The sequence below is a fragment of the Megalobrama amblycephala genome, linkage group LG14, assembly GCF_018812025.1.
Source record: "Megalobrama amblycephala isolate DHTTF-2021 linkage group LG14, ASM1881202v1, whole genome shotgun sequence".
Lineage (NCBI taxonomy): Eukaryota > Metazoa > Chordata > Actinopteri > Cypriniformes > Xenocyprididae > Megalobrama > Megalobrama amblycephala.
This window is the reverse complement of record NC_063057.1, coordinates 1,919,471-1,935,807: the sequence shown is the minus strand read 5'-3', so window position 1 is coordinate 1,935,807 and position 16,337 is coordinate 1,919,471. Positions and strand designations below refer to the sequence as shown.

Genomic DNA, 16,337 nt, shown 5'->3' with positions numbered 1-16,337 from the left:
AGAATGTTTTTCTTATAATTATGACTTTATTTCTCATAACTATTACATATGTCATAATTCTGAATGTATTTCTCATAATTATGACTATTTTTCACAATTCCTACTTTATATATATACAGTGGGTACGGAAAGTATTCAGACCCCCTTAAATTTTTCACTCTTTGTTATATTGCAACCATTTGCTAAAATCATTAATGTACACACAGCACCCCATATTGACAGAAAAACACAGAATTGTTGACATTTTTGCAGATTTATTAAAAAAGAATAACTGAAATATCACATGGTCCTAAGTATTCAGACCCTTTGCTCAGTATTTAGTAGAAGCACCATTTGATCTAATACAGCCATGAGTCTTTTTGGGAAAGATGCAACAAGTTTTTCACACCTGGATTTGGGGATCCTCTGCCATTCCTCCTTGCAGATCCTCTCCAGTTCTGTCAGGTTGGATGGTAAACGTTGGTGGACAGCCATTTTTAGGTCTCTCCAGAGATGCTCAATTGGGTTTAAGTCAGGGCTCTGGCTGGGCCATTCAAGAACAGTCATGGAGTTTTGTGAAGCCACTCCTTCGTTATTTTAGCTGTGTGCTTAGGGTCATTGTCTTGTTGGAAGGTAAACCTTCGGCCCGTCTGAGGTCCTGAGCACTCTGGAGAAGGTTTTCGTCCAGGATATCCCTGTACTTGGCCGCATTCATCTTTGCCTCGATTGCAACCAGTCGTCCTGTCCCTGCAGCTGAAAAACACCCCCACAGCATGATGCTGCCACCACCATGCTTCACTGTTGGGACTGTATTGGACAGGTGATGAGCAGTGCCTGGTTTTCTCCACACATGCCGCTTAGAATTAAGGCCAGAAAGTTCTATCTTGGTCTCATCAGACCAGAGAATCTTATTTCTCACCATCTTGGCAAACTCCATGCGGGCTTTCATGTGTCTTGCACTGAGGAGAGGCTTCTGTCGGGCCACTCTGCCATAAAGCCCCGACTGGTGGAGGGCTGCAGTGATGGTTGACTTTCTACAGCTTTCTCCCATCTCCCGACTGCATCTCTGGAGCTCAGCCACAGTGATCTTTGGGTTCTTCTTTACCTCTCTCACCATTGCTCTTCTCCCCCGATAGCTCAGTTTGGCCGGACGGCCAGCTCTAGGAAGGGTTCTGGTCTTCCCAAACATCTTCCATTTAAGGATTATGGAGGCCACTGTGCTCTTAGGAACCTTAAGTGCAGCAGAAATATTTTTGTAACCTTTGCCAGATCTTTGCCTTGCCACAATTCTGTCTCTGAGCTCTTCAGGCAGTTCCTTTGACCTCATGATTCTCATTTGCTCTGACATGCACTGTGAGCTGTAAGGTATTATATAGACAGGTGTGTGGCTTTCCTAATCAAGTCCAATCAGTATAATCAAATCACAGCTGGACTCAAATGAAGGTGTTGAACCATCTCAAGGATGATCAGAAGAAATGGACAGCACCCGAGTAAAATATATGAGTGTCACAGCAAAGGGTCTGAATACTTAGGACCATGTGATATTTCAGTTTTTCTTTTTTAATAAATCTGCAAAAATGTCAACAATTCTGTGTTTTTCTGTCAATATGGGGTGCTGTGTGTACATTGAGGAAAAAAATGAACTTGAATGATTTTAGCAAATGGCTGCAATATAACAAAGAGTGAAAAATTTAAGGGGGTCTGAATACTTTCCGTACCCACTGTATATACATATATATATAAATAATATATATAAATAATACTATGCATGTCAAATGTGCTTCATCTACTTTTAGGCATAAATGGGCTTCTACACAATCCAGACTGTCTCTGGTTCAGTCCAAGCGATCAAGGTCCCTACTCAATCCTTTTAGTCCTGCTTTAGTGCACAGAAATGTTCTGCATCAAAATGATTGTCGTGTTCTTCATGCATTTTACATTCCTCAGCAGCGGGTCGTGTGGAACGGCAGCGTATGGCAGTGAATATGTGGTGTGAAACGCATGGCGTCAGGCACGCGCATGTGGGTGGATGCGGGTTGTATTCGAACACCTTTGTGAAGCCTGTGTGGGTGGTGATGTTGAATAAACACGTTCCCGGAGCTTCTGTGCTGCTTTCATGAGTGAGAAACGCTCCCACATTTGATGTTTGGAGGAACTGACGACCGAAGCACCTCATGCAGAGAGCGGAGGAGGTCAGCGCCATGGGGAAACAATACTACACATGAGATATTAAGCATTAAATATGGATATTTTATAACACAGCCATTCTGATACTTGCGTTTTATTGAGTGTTATTTGCTTTGCCTGATATCTACCCCTTCAGGAAGGGTGGGAAACAGGGCAGCACCACCTCAGTGGTTCTTAATTTCGGAGACTGTTAGATTTCTCAACACGAGAAAGTACGGCACAGTTTTGTTGCTTAATGGATGGTGTAATAAGCCACAGTAATAAGGATTGTGCTGTTGAATTCTGCGCCATTACCGTCCTGAAACATGCTTTGTCACACAGGCACTAATGTGGAATGAATCAAATATCCATTAAGCATATGTCTCATGACTCGAGCCCAAATGAATGTTTGTGAATTTTATGTTTGCATTCAGCTTAAAAGGCTCAACATGCATCCCCTCCAGAATGACAGGCAACAAATCCACTTCATTGACACTTTTAACATCTCTTGCTTGGTCTGTTTTACTATACTGTGTTCCAAATTATTATGCAAGTGACATATCAGTTAGATTTCAGTAGAATAAACATTCAGATTTTAGTTTTTCTAAGTAAATGTTTGTTTGTTTATTTACCCATGTCTTTTTAGATAACTGTATCAATCTCAGACAAAATAATTTGCCAGGTCTATGAAAACCCTACTTAGAGGTTGTTCCACATTATTAAGCAAGTCACAGTTCTCATGCAATATGGGGAGGAAGAAAGATCTTTCTGAAGATGAAAAGCATGAAATGGTGCAATATTGTGCAAAAGGCATGAAAACAACTAATATTGTGTGAAACTGAATGGAGATTATCAAATTATCATAAGATTTGTGAGTGATCCAGAGCACAGCAGAACTCGGTCAGATAAAGGCTTATTAATGAAAGTTCCTGTCAAAAAAATTAATTGTATTAAAAGGGCAGCTATAAAAAAAGCCAGTGTTGAGCAGCAAACAGGTACTTGAAGCTTCTGGAGTCTCAAGAAGCTCTCCATGCAGGCTGGCAGTTGTGCGTAAAGATGCATTTCATCCACTCCAAACCAAACCTCACAAAGAGAAACATTTACAGTGGGTGTAGAAATACATTTTCTGTTTTTTTGCAGCATGGGATAGTGCATAGTGCATTGTATTTCAGAAGGGACTATCCTCCTTTTTATACCATAGCTGAAAATGGCCAGTTATGAACTCCACATATCTTGCAAAAGTCATTTTAATACCCTCAGAGACCCTAAAGGGACCTTCCATCTCACTTCCCAATATTCCAGGCCAAATTATCACCCACCAGCTCCTTGCTGATGTCACAGTCTTGTTGGAACGTGGTGGCCATTCACCAAACATCCAGAAATCCATCCGTTTAGACCATCTATTGTAGTACGGCATTAGTCAGTGAATAAAACTATTTAAAAAATGAGTCTTCATGTATTTCTAGACCCACTGTTAATGTTTCTCTTTGTGAGGTTTGGTTAGTGGTGTCTAAAATGCATCTTTACGCACAACTGCCAGCCTGCTGAAGAGCTTCTTGAGACTCCAGAGGCACCAGCAGCTTCAAATACCTGTTTGCTTTTTTATAGCTGCCCTTTTAATACAATTAAATTTTTTGACAGGAACTTTCATTAATAAGCCTTTATCTGACCGAGTTCTGCTGTGCTCTAAATCACTCACAAATCTTATGATAATTCGATAATCTCCATTCAGTTTTCACACAATGCTTTCATGCCTTTTGCACAACATTGGGCCATTTCGTGCTTTTCATCTTCAGAAAGATCTTTCTTCCTCCCCATATTGCATGAGAACTGTGACTTGCTTAATAATGTGGAACAAACTCTAAGTAGGGTTTTCATAGACCTGGCAAATTATTTTGTCTGAGATTGATACCAGTTATCTAAAAAGACATGGATAAATAAACGAACAAACATTTTCTTAGAAAAACTAAAATCTGAATGTTTATTCTACTGAAATCTAACTGATATGTCACTTGCATAATAATTTGGAACGTGGTGTAGTTGTGTCGCTTTTTTGGGTATTTGAGTATTTAATTCACTGGAAAATTCAAAAATAGGCATTACCTCATTGTGATTTAACATACAAGCCAGTTTTGGAGTTGATAATCTGGCAAAAATGCTAATGCAAAAGGTAAATTGGTATAAAATGTATATAAAAAGCCATTTTGGACAGACTGACTGGCAACAAATCCACTTCACTTTTAGTGTCTTTTGGTCCATTAGTATTTAGTTCAATGGATTATCCACAAAAAAAAAAAAAAAAAGGCATTACCTCATCATGATTTCATATAAAATCCATTTTTTGGGTTAAAAATCTGGCAAAAATGCTATATTGTAAAATATAAATTGGTATAAAATTGATATAAAAAGCCATTTTGGACAGACTGAATGGCAACAAATCCACTTCATTGACACTTTTAGAGTCTCTTCCTTCCTTTGTCTCTCTTTTTTGGTATTTGAGTATTTTATTATCCAAAAAATATGCCTTACCTAATTGTGATTTAATATACAAAAAAGCCATTTTGGACAACAAATCCACTTCATTGAAACTCTTTGTGTCTCTTCCGTGCTGCGTTTTATACTATTAGTGTCACTGTTTCGGGTATTTTAGTATTTAATTCAGTGGTTTCTCCAAAAAACATGGTATTCTGGCAAAAATGCTGTTGCAAAAGATGGCCATTTTGGACAGAAGGAATGTGTTATGGTGTCCCAGACAGAAAATTGTGGCCTTCGGTCAGTCACAAAAGTGAATGGCCCTCAAACAGGAAAGTTAATTACCCAATCTAAACCGATTCATTTAGAAAATGTTCAGTTTCCCACCATTGGAAATAAATTACAGCATTAGCCAGCCCATGTGTGTGTTTGAGTGGCGACACGCGAGGTTGGATACAATTAGATAATTCATGATTCATAAAGCAGTGAAAATCCAATCATTAAAGATTAGCAGAGACGCTGGAGCTCGTCGTGTCCCTGATTTAAGATGGATCATTTTATTATCATGCTGCATCAGACGAGCTGCTTAAATGACTTCATACGGCTGCTTTAAACAATTAGAGAAGTCGCTGCGCACTTCGAGTATTATTGCAGTGAATTGTTTAGCAGTGAAAGGTTTCGAGTGAGTGCATGACGCCTTTGCAGTTATTCTTCCTTTTCTTTTGGAACTAAATATAAACTGGCCATATTTGAATGCAGTCGTTCATGCATATTAATTGTGAAGTGACTAATTTCTCGAGTTTGACACATGTATTAGTCAGCGGTAGGCGGAGCTGCTCATGTCAAGCCTAAAATCTTCCGGCTCCCCCCCTGCAACATGCTGCAATGCTGATGTCTGCCCATGCAATCAATTTATGAGCTTTAGTAAAGCCAGTGTTTCTCTTCCTCACCGTTTAGCTGAATATGTGTCCCTGCGCAACACAAAGACGGCTGCATCTGCCATTGAACGCAGAATAAATGGAGAGGCACAAAATGTAAAAGGAATTTGGTGTATTGAAAAGCCACCAAGCTCCGGAATGCTAATTCAATGGCCTTTTGATGTTTTCCCATTTATGGCACATAAAAGCCTCATTCTGCATTTGGAAAGAGATTTGGAGAGACATCAGTGAGTTGCTCTGTGCCTCGTGTTGTTGCTACATTGGTTCGGTAGCGTGACACTAGCTTAGCTGTTTTCAGAACAGTGTAGCTTTTCTTGTAGCAAGCTACCTTTTCTAACAAGCAGCGTTGAAGTGCGACAAAATGGTTTATTGCTGTTTTTGTCATGTTGCAGTGAGTTAACTGAGGTATATAAAAATATGTCATCGATAGTTGTGTTTTTCAAAAATATTACCATGTTTGGGGTCATTGAGGTTTTTTTTGTTTGTTTGTTTTTGAAAGAAGCTTTTTTGCTCGCCAAGGCTCTATTTATTTAATCAAAATACAGTAAAAACAGGACAATTGTGAAATATTACAATCTAAAATAACCATTTTCTATGTGAATATACTGTAAAATGTATTTTATTTCTGTGATGTGAAGCTGAATTTTCAACATCATTACTAGTCTTCAGTGTCACATGATCATCAGAATGTTCAGAAATCAGTCACATGATCTTCAGAAATCATTTAAATATGCTGATTTGCAGCTCAAGAAACATGTCTGATTATTATCTGTGCCTAATATTTTTGTGGAAACTGTGAAACGTTCACTCTAAAAAAATGCTGGGTTGTTTCATCCCATGTTTGGGTCAAATATGGACAAACCCAACCCTTGGTTTAAATTTTTAAATAAGTGAAACAACCCAGTATTTTTAGAATGTTGTTGTTCATGATCCTTTTATAAATAGAAAGATTAAAAGAACATCATTGTTTGTAAATGTCTTTACTGTCACTTTTGATCAATTCTAATGCATCCTTTCTGAACAAAAGTATTAGGAGACCTATAATTCCCCCTTTCACAAGATGTAATATAAGTCTCTGGTGTCTCCAGAATGTGTCTGTGAAGTTTCAGCTCAAAATACCCCACAGATCATTTATTATAGCTTGTCAAATTTGCCCCTATTCGGGTGTGAGCAAAAACACGTCATTTTTGTGTGTGTCCCTTTAAATGCAAATGAGCTGCTGCTCCCGGCCCCCTTTCCAGAAGAGGGCGGAGCTTTAACAGCTCAACAACAACAAAGCTGGAGAATCTCACGCAGCCAAAATGAGGATTGTCAGTAACGGTGTTCAGCCTTACATTGTTCAAACCGGAGTCGACACTGATGGAGAGACTCAGGAAGAAGTTACAACTTTTAGGATGAAACTGGATGTTTCTGAATGGTTAGTGGATAAATTTATGTAGTTGCTGTGGAGTTGATTCAACTCATCCACTAGCATGTGCCGTCATGTTAATCTTTTGTGTTGAATTGACCCTTGTTTGTGAAGCAGTCCGGCGTAAAATGACGGCATGTCAACAACACTCTACTACAACAACTCTTCCTCTTCTCTAAAGCAGCCAAACATGGCCTCACCCCCTTTGTTGCGTGTTCTCAGAGGAGGGGTTTATGTAAATTTTAGGGTTAGTGATGTCGCAAACCTGGGGAGAAGCTCGTTGTAGTCCCTACCAGCCGTTATCTGTAGTCCTTAAAAAGTGATTTCTGTAAAAGAAAATATCTCCCTTTGCATTGATCTTTGAGCGTTGTAGCGATCATGATCTGGCCTTAAGGTAGCATAAATATATAGTGAATATCATTATAATATCATTTATGGCCTAAAAAAAAGAAAAAGAAATCACAGAAGCTGCTCTCGTATATTCAGAAATGGCAGCAAATAGGCTAAATTACTGTTTCCACCGTAGCGTAACACAAGCAAACATTGCATGAACTCACAATCATCATGGATCGGAGGAGGGCATGAACGCAACAGATTGGTGATTACCATTGTGAGGGGCATTAATTAAAGCTAATTAGTATTTGTCATTGTGACAGAACGTATAAGGAGCCGCATTAGTTTAGCACACAATGACACGAGAAACGCCAGCGCTCATTAAATGGACTGTAACAGGAGGAGATTACATCCTGGAGGAAGTCCATCATTCACCCCCGTGCGGGACGTTAATGGTATAATCGAGCTCTCGAAGGGTCGGCTGCTTAGATATTACATCTTACATTAAATATGAAATATGACTCTGTCCACCTCAATATGGCCTGTCAAGACCTGATTTTTCTAAGTCTGTCGTGTTAAGTTTGAATAAATGATGTCAAGCACCTGGAGACACGATTTGAATGATGGAGCTTGATGGAAAGTGCTTCTTTTATGTCCACAGCAGCAAAAGGCTGTAAATGTTTGAGTCATTTTGACTGCATGAAATCCAGTATTTACAAACCTGCTCCAAACCACATAATTGTAAACTTATTTTTGCTTGTTTTAGTTTTCTTTTATGTACAGATTTTATTGGTTTACCCAGTGGTTGGAAAAAAGTCTCTTTTGCTCACCAAAGCTGCATTTATTTGTTCAAAGATACAGTAAAAACAGGAAAATTGTGAAATATTATTACAATCTAAAATAACTGTTTTCTATGTGAATATATTGGAAAGTATAATTTATATCCTGTGATCAAAGCTGAATTTTCAGCATCATTACTCCAGTCTTCAGTGTCACATGATCCTTCAGAAATCATTCTGATATGATGATTTGATGCTCAAGAAACATTTCTGATCATTATTCATGTTGAAAACAACTTAATATTTTTGTGGAAACTGTGATAAATTTTTTTCAGGATTTTTTGATGATTAGAAAGTTCTAAAGAACAACGTTTCTTTGAAATAGAAATATTTTGTAAACATCATAAATATAAATCATCTTTGATCAATTTAATGCATCCTTGCTCAATAAAAGTAGGCTCTTAATTTCTTTAAAAATAAATAAATAAAATCTTTCTGACACCAAACTTTAGAACTGTAGTTTACAGTACATTCTTAAAATATTAATTAATTAGGTTTTAAACTAGGGTTATCTATAAGCATTCTTTTTTTTTTTATTTAAATTTTATTGAATTTTTTCTTCATTTATTTATTTAGGTCCGAAAGTTACACAGTCTGAAAAAAACAGAAAATGTCTGGATTTGGAAAACAAATCGGATTTTATGTGCAGAATGAACAAAGCCCAACTCTCTCTCTGTGTCTCTGTAGGTGGTGTGTGTATCGCTCAGTCTCTGAAGATCCCTCGGGAACCCAGGCCTGGGGAATTCGACAAGATAATCCGCCGCCTCCTGGAGACCCCCAATGCCCGGGCCATCATCATGTTCGCAAACGAGGATGATATCAGGTGTCTCCTTTCTGTTCTTCAAAGACATTCCCTGGCTAACCGTTCCCTGTTCTCTTTAAGATCTCCAGCTGAGAGAAACCCTTCATCTGTGCCTTGAGAAAGAAAGGAAAGAGGAAGCAGAAAGGAAGCTGTCTGTATTTCCGAGTATAATACCTGCATACTAAATGCTGTGTAGTATATACTGTACACCGCCTACTGTTTTTAAAATTAACAAGTGAAGCAGCATGCATTATACCAGACATTTCAAACACATCATCAAATTGCATGTTTCATTTCATGAAAATAAATATTTAATTTTTGTGCATTATTAATCTTAAGTTTTTGTAGTCTGGAAAAGTCAAGAGTAGGTTTGTCAAAAGATTTTTTGAAAATGTGACGATACCAGCATTTCCCCCTAGCATTTGAGCTCTGTTTCTGAAACATCTCCGATTGGCCATTGTGTTCACGCACTCAATAGATATGTCTGTGATTGGCTACAATGATCAACGTTTTAAAAACATGTTGTAAATAGACTTCTTTGACGCTCTTCATCGAGTGCTTGCACAGATACACATGGGAGTGTTTAGACACCTGCTTTCTTTTTATATGAGGGATATGCTCAACAGCGCTCAAAATGCTAGGGGGAAATGCTGGTATCGTCACATTTGGTACCGAAGTCGGTACTTTTGACAACCCTAGTCAAGAGTTAAGTAAGACATTTGGCAACTTGAATCAGTGTTATTTTAATATCACTGAGATACTATTTAGTTTATATTCACTCACCAGCAACTTTTAGATACACCTTATTAGTACCGGGTTGGACCCTTTTTTCAGTTTGAGATGATTTGAGCTTTGTGACATGGCACTTTATCCTGCTGGAAGTAGCCATCAGGAGATGGTACACTGTGGTCATTATGGTCAGCAACAATACTTTGGTAGACTGTGGTAGCCCCTCCTGTTCGAACAGCCTGCTCTTAGCACCAACATCGGAGTGGGGTGTTTTAACAATGAGGCTAAAGACCACAGTCACTAGCGTGCCTCTTGAGATCAGGGTAGTGAGCTCTTACTGGCCCACGTCCGTTACACTCACCCCCCAAACCTCACTCCCATCCGGGTCACGGCACCAAATATAACCCCTCCTGTTCGAACCGCCCGCTCTAAGCAGGACTCGAGCCCTGATCCGCCGACATGGGAGTCGGACATTCTAACAATGAGGCTAAAGACCGCAGTCACTAGCTTGCCTCTTGAGATCAGGGTAGTGAGCTCTTACCGGCCTAAGTCCGTTACACTCACCCCCCAAACCTCACTCCCATCCGGGTCACGGCACCAAATATAACCCCTCCTGTTCGAACCACCCACTCTAAGCGGGACTCGAACTCTGGTCCGCCGACATGGGAGTCGGGGATTCTAACAATGTGGCTAAAGACTGCAGTCTCTAGCGTGCCTCTTGAGATCAGGGTAGTGAGCTCTTACCGGCCTACGTCCGTTGCACTCAACCCCCTAAACCTCACTCCCATCCAGGTCACGGCACTAATGTAACCCCTCCTGTTTCGCTCTAAGCACAGTTTCTGAAATACTCAGATCAGCCCGTCTGGCATCAACAAACATGCCACATTCAAAGTCACGTTTTTCCCCTTTCTGATGCTCAGCTTAAACTTCAGCGGATTGCCATTGTTTACACGACACCATTTTCAACTGAAAACGTTTTATAAGTTTTGGCCGTTCATTTACACAACAATGGTGTTTTGGGAAACTTTTGGAAATGGGTTTCAAAGTGCAAGTGTTTGAAAATTATGCCATACCACAATACGCAAAGACACAACAAAGGAAAAACTATATATATATATATATATATATATATATAGAGAGAGAGAGAGAGAGAGACAGTGAGGGAGAGGGGAGGAACAGCTACAACAGGCTCATTAACACATTTCTCCTAAAGTACCGTCCCTCCCAGCAGCCTTTGCTCAACTCCTGCCTTTATCTCATTTGCCACCTGTATATTGTCCAACTTTACTGCACTAAGTACAGATGGAAAGCAATTAAAAATGCTGGGGAGGAAGTTAAGTGAGGCTTTCTGTGCCTGGAGGGAGGAATGCTCTAATTTCCTCTGCGTCTTCAGATTGTGGAGGTCCTCGCAGCTTTCCTGATCCAGTCCCCGAGGTGCTGCTCTGTGCGCAGAGATTTGGCTTCATCACATAGAGCGGACAAAAAAAAATTTTTGGCTTTCCTGCAATCTATACATATGTTTGTTGATATAACAGCTGCTGAGGAGTACGGTATTTATTTATATGCCTTGGAGGCAAATGCTAATCTGACTTCATACTCATAGACTTTTATAGCTAGCTCATGCAAAACAGGGGGGAAAAGAATGTTAAATGTTGGGCTTATTAACAGATTGACCTAGGGCATACTAACTAGTTCACACTGGGAAAATATACGGACAGACTATAAAAAATGTAAAGAGTGAAAATGGTTGGTTCATTTTCTCTGATGGTGAGTTTTAGCTTGAACTTATGTATATATCTGACATGAGTGAGAATAGAGAGTGTGTCTTTATTTGAATATCAGTCAGTGAGTTACAGCAAACAGATGCCTGCAGCTCCTGACACACATTTATCTGAACTCGAGCGCTTCACTAGATAAGATATGGATGTGCTTGCGGTGTGCTTTGTTGTTTGAGGCTGATGTATCATTGTTTATGTCTACAGACGAGTGCTGGATTCTGCCAAGAGGAGCAACCAGACGGGTCACTTCCTGTGGGTGGGGTCTGATAGCTGGGGTGCCAAGATCTCACCGGTGATTCAGCAGGAGAGAGTGGCAGAAGGAGCCATAACCATCCTGCCCAAACGAGCCACGGTGGAGGGTACGAAGATACACTTGCGTTCTCTTGGGAAACTTTGCATTCGCTTGAAAATGTTTGCGTTCCCCCAGAAACTTCACGAAGCTTTACGTTTTCCCTGGAAAGTTTGTGTTCCCTTGCAAAACTTTTGCGTTCTCCTTGGAATCTTTGCATTCGCTCACAAAACTTTTGCGTTCCCTCACAAAAGTTTTACAATCCCCCAAGAAACTTTGCTTTGTCCTGGGAAACTTCAGGTTCACTCTCACTCTCTTTTGCGTTTGCTCGAAAAACGTTTGCGTTCCCCCGAGAAACTGCATTCCCTCATAAAACTTTTCCGTTCCCCTGAAAAACTTTGCGTTCCCTCACAAAACTTTTACGTTCCCTCGAGAAACTTTGCTTTCTCCCGGGAAACTTCAGGTTCACTCTCAAAACTTTTGCGTTTGCTCGAAAAACGTTTGCGTTCCCCGAGAAACTGCGTTCCCTCGTAAAACTTTAACGTTCCCCTGAGAAACTTTGCGTTCCCTCACAAAACTTTTACGTTCTCTCATAAAACGTTTGCGTTCCCCCAAGAAACTGCGTTCCCTCATAAAACTTTTCCGTTCCCCTGAAAACTTTGCGTTCCCCTTTACAAAACTTTTGCGTTCCTACGAGAAACTTTGTGATTTGCTCTCAAAATTTTTGTGTTCTCTTTGGAAACTTTACGTTCCCTTGCAAAACTCTTGTGTTCTCCTGGGAAACTTTGGGTTCACTCTCAAAACTTTTGCATTCGCTCGAAAAACGTTTGCGTTCCCCCGAGAAACTATGCGTTCCCTCATAAATCTTTTGCGTTCCTACAAGAAACCTTGCCTTTTCCCTGAAAACTTTGGGATTTTCCTCTCAAAATTTTTGTGTTCTCTTTGGAAACTTTACATTCCCTTGCAAAACTCTTGTGTTCTCCTGGGAAACTTTGGGTTCGCTCTCAAAGCCTTTGCGTTCTTTCGGGAAACACAAAGTTATTTGCAAGAAAATGCAAAAGCATTGACTAATAATTTTTCCTCCCTTCTCATATTTTTTTCCTTTACCATGTCCCTTAGGTGCTCCGTAACAAAATTTAATTAATTAAACATATTATTTGTTAGTATTACCTTAAAAAGTCAAAGTAAATCATAAATAATTCAATAGTGCTATAGTTTTCCTCAATAGTGAAATTAGTTTTTTTTAGTGCAATCTCTATAAAATGACTTTTTTTTTAAATCTTGTCTTCACAAACAACTGGAAACAATATAAAAAGGCATGAAATATCTTCTTTTAAATGTTTTTTTTTAATGATCCCTTTGTTGTAGGCACAAAACTAGGGTGTATTCAACTAAACTGGTCAAATATTTCAGTCATCTCAATAGCAAAATGTTCTAAGTATACCTGAATTCACCCATTAGATCGCAATGCTCAGACATAACGGAGACATTTATTTCCGTTCTCCAGTGGTGTCAGACAAGCATTGCTAACAATTAGCATCATGGTCCGACATTAATACTGTATCCATATAGTGCCGAGTGCATCCGAGCCTCCTCCCGGTGGTTGTCTGCACTCAAGTAATCATAGCGCTGTCCCTCAAGCAGCGGCTCTCCGCTCTGCAGGCAACAGCTCGGGAATAGACCCACCAATTAGAGCACTTTTGTCAGAACACATTGTATAATTGTGTCTGTGGGGACAAGGATTAGACGCAGACAGCCAGACAGGAATACTGCCGAGGAATTGCACATGCTCTGTCATTTTACTGACACAAATGTGTGTCATTACTTTAGATGCTTATCTCCTTCTTTTCAGTCCATAATTTTAATTAATTAATACTACTACTACTACCACTGCTACTGCAACTACTACTACTAATAATAATGCATTTAAAATCACAACAGACTGGGCCATCTGACCAATCACAACAGACTGGAATAACATAGTTAATTCAATGTGTTATTTGGCATTTCATTATTTGTGAAATTTACTGGCAATTTCTGAGTGAAAATTGTTTAAAAGCCAATTGTTTTTCACTGTTGTTCCTTCTTTTCCTCACCTCTCTTTCCTCAGCGTTCGATCGCTACTTCCGTAGCCGCTCGCTCTCCAACAACAGAAGGAATGTGTGGTTTGCAGAATTCTGGGAGGAGAACTTTGGATGCAAGCTGGGGATGCATGGAAAACGGCCAGGAAGCCTTAAAAAGTGCACAGGTAAGATGTGTTTGAGTTTGAGCCATTATGGCTTCTATTTTGCAGAGTTCAACAATTTTTCGGTTTTAAGAGGAAGATGCAACAACAGCCAAATGGCTTTGAGAGGTTTTGAAGTGAGGCCAAAACTCGGTACTTTCTGTGGACAGGAAGTGACACGTCTCTTTAAGGCTGTCAGGTGCTCCAGCTTGAGCAGTCAACGCAAACAATGCGTGTTCCTGCCGTAAGGCTTCAGACAGCAGTCCGAGCGACATTTGGATCATTTCCAGTGTCTGATTTCATCACACCTCTCTTTCCTCTCTCTTGTGCTAAAAGTCTAAGTGTGCCCGAAGTGACAGTCTAAGAGGCCGAGCGACACAGTTGAACAGAAGGCACATTTATGGGTACATTAACTGCAGACCCACACATTCGTTTCACTCTTTGTGCTAGTTTCTCTACATTGTTCAAACTCTTGTAAACATCCAGTAGACTCAAAATGTTTGCCCCGCCCCCAGATTCATCTGATTGGTGCATTGAAGTAAAACTGACATTTATTTGCTGAACTGTTTTTAACCATACAGTTTTAACCCAGTTTAAAACAGTGTAAGATGTGGTGAAAAGACCAAGCATGTCCTACTGGTGCATATCTTCTCAAATCAGTAGGGAATTGATTGGATGGTTGTGGTTTGCTATTGGCTGATCTCATGTGAGTGACAGGTTGCCCCGCCCTCATCATCAGAGAACAGAAGAGATGTCGTTGCAAGAGGGAGGGGAAGTTATTCTGATTCAAGATTATGAGGAACATGGAAAAAAATGATGTGCACAGATAAATAATTTATAATAAATATTGCAATATTCCATAAAAAAATGTCAATTTTGATTTCATGGTGACTTTAATAAAAAATAAGCAGTATTAGTATTTTAAAAACAATATTAGCTGATCTCTACAGTAACTGTGACACAGTATGCCAGAGGGAATGTTGTATTGTAACAACAATAGCGAACCAATCTGCTGTCAGCCTCGAGCTGCCTGTCGACACACACACACACCGGTCAGATGGAGAGGAAGCTCAGTGTGTGCCGTGAGTCACTGTGCTAATTTGAGGGCAGCACAGAACGTGTGACACAGAGAAGATCTCGTCTACCTGAGCGCGTCACTGCTCATGAGAGACTGCAACAGTCCTGCGACCTCATCCCACGAAATGAGCACAGACAAACCAGGGTCAGACTGAAAACCTGACCGTGACTGTGTCGGTCAACAGAGCCTGAATATCAACCTTCAGCTGCTGCATTTGAATTCAGATAATGCAGCCATCTGCTGAGGCAGATTTGTGTATGTGTGTGTATATGTGTGTATTTAAGAATGTTTAGATATTTTACTGAGAAATAGGTAAAAAAAATACTTATTACAAAATCATTTGCTACAGCCCTACAAAAGCTGAAGAAACACAATGCTTGTTGAAAACTCAACGCAACAATGTCATTCTCTCCGACAAACATATCATGTGTTGTGTCACACAGCAGCCACAGACACCCGACTGCCAACGAGGCCCCAGACGAGTCAATCTGCTCCCGACCGCAGAGCTTACCTGCCCTAAAACACTGTCAACTCAGACACAATGAATTATTTCACTTGCCAAGTGTTATTTGTGCAAGCAGAAAGGATTGTACACATGTAAATATCCTGAACTAGACATGAACACAAGCTCAAAAAAAAAAAGGTTCTTCATATTTAATATGTTCTTCACACTAAAACAAAATCTTTCTTTTAAGAATTGATCTCTGAAAGCTTCTTTGGGGAAACAAAAACCCCTTATGGATGCTTTATTTTTAAGAGTGATAACAAAGAAATATTGAAACAAACAGGAATTTGGGGCAGAATATTTCAAAGGGCTTGGCCCATTTTTATAGAAATAGGCTTTATTTTACATCAAAGACATGAATCGTGATTCGCAACTTATTTTTTGTAGTTGTTTGTAGTTGGAAGATAGTGATGTGTAATTTTAAAGGTGCAGTAAGTGATTTCTGAGAAACTCTGCTGAAAGTGGTTCAGACTGAGCAGCACAACACACTTCCAATCAGCAGAAGGGGGCGTGTCCACTTATGATGGGGGAGGAGAGAGTGAGGAAGTCAGCAGTAGGGGGCGTGTCCACTCATAAAGGGGGAGACAAAGTGAGCCAATCAGCAGTAGGGGGCGTGTCCATTGTGGAGGAGAGTGAGTCAATCAGCAGTAGGGGGCGTGTCCACTGGGGAGGAGAGTGAGTCAATCAGCAGTAGGGGGCGTGTCCACTGGGGAGGAGAGTGAGTCAATCAGCAGTAGGGGGCGTGTCCACTGGGGAGGAGAGTGAGTCAATCAGCAGTAGGGGGCATGTCCACTCAT

At 40.1% G+C, this 16,337-nt stretch overlaps 1 protein-coding gene and 1 long non-coding RNA gene across 4 annotated transcripts in view; one reads left to right on the top strand and one right to left on the bottom strand.

Moving 5' to 3' along the window:
- Positions 1-16,337, top strand: part of grm8a (glutamate receptor, metabotropic 8a) — a 240,618-nt gene that overhangs the window by 149,769 nt on the left and 74,512 nt on the right. For all 3 annotated transcript variants that reach the window (XM_048154637.1, XM_048154636.1, XM_048154638.1), the window contains exons 4-6: positions 8,823-8,958; positions 11,649-11,803; positions 13,844-13,981. In XM_048154637.1, coding sequence (XP_048010594.1) covers positions 8,823-8,958; positions 11,649-11,803; positions 13,844-13,981 — 429 coding nt within the window. The remainder of the gene's footprint in view (positions 1-8,822; positions 8,959-11,648; positions 11,804-13,843; positions 13,982-16,337) is intronic.
- Positions 8,918-16,337, bottom strand: part of LOC125244559 — a 77,740-nt gene continuing 70,320 nt past the window's right edge. The window contains exon 3 of the long non-coding RNA XR_007179328.1: positions 8,918-9,050. This is a non-coding gene — a long non-coding RNA (uncharacterized LOC125244559). The remainder of the gene's footprint in view (positions 9,051-16,337) is intronic.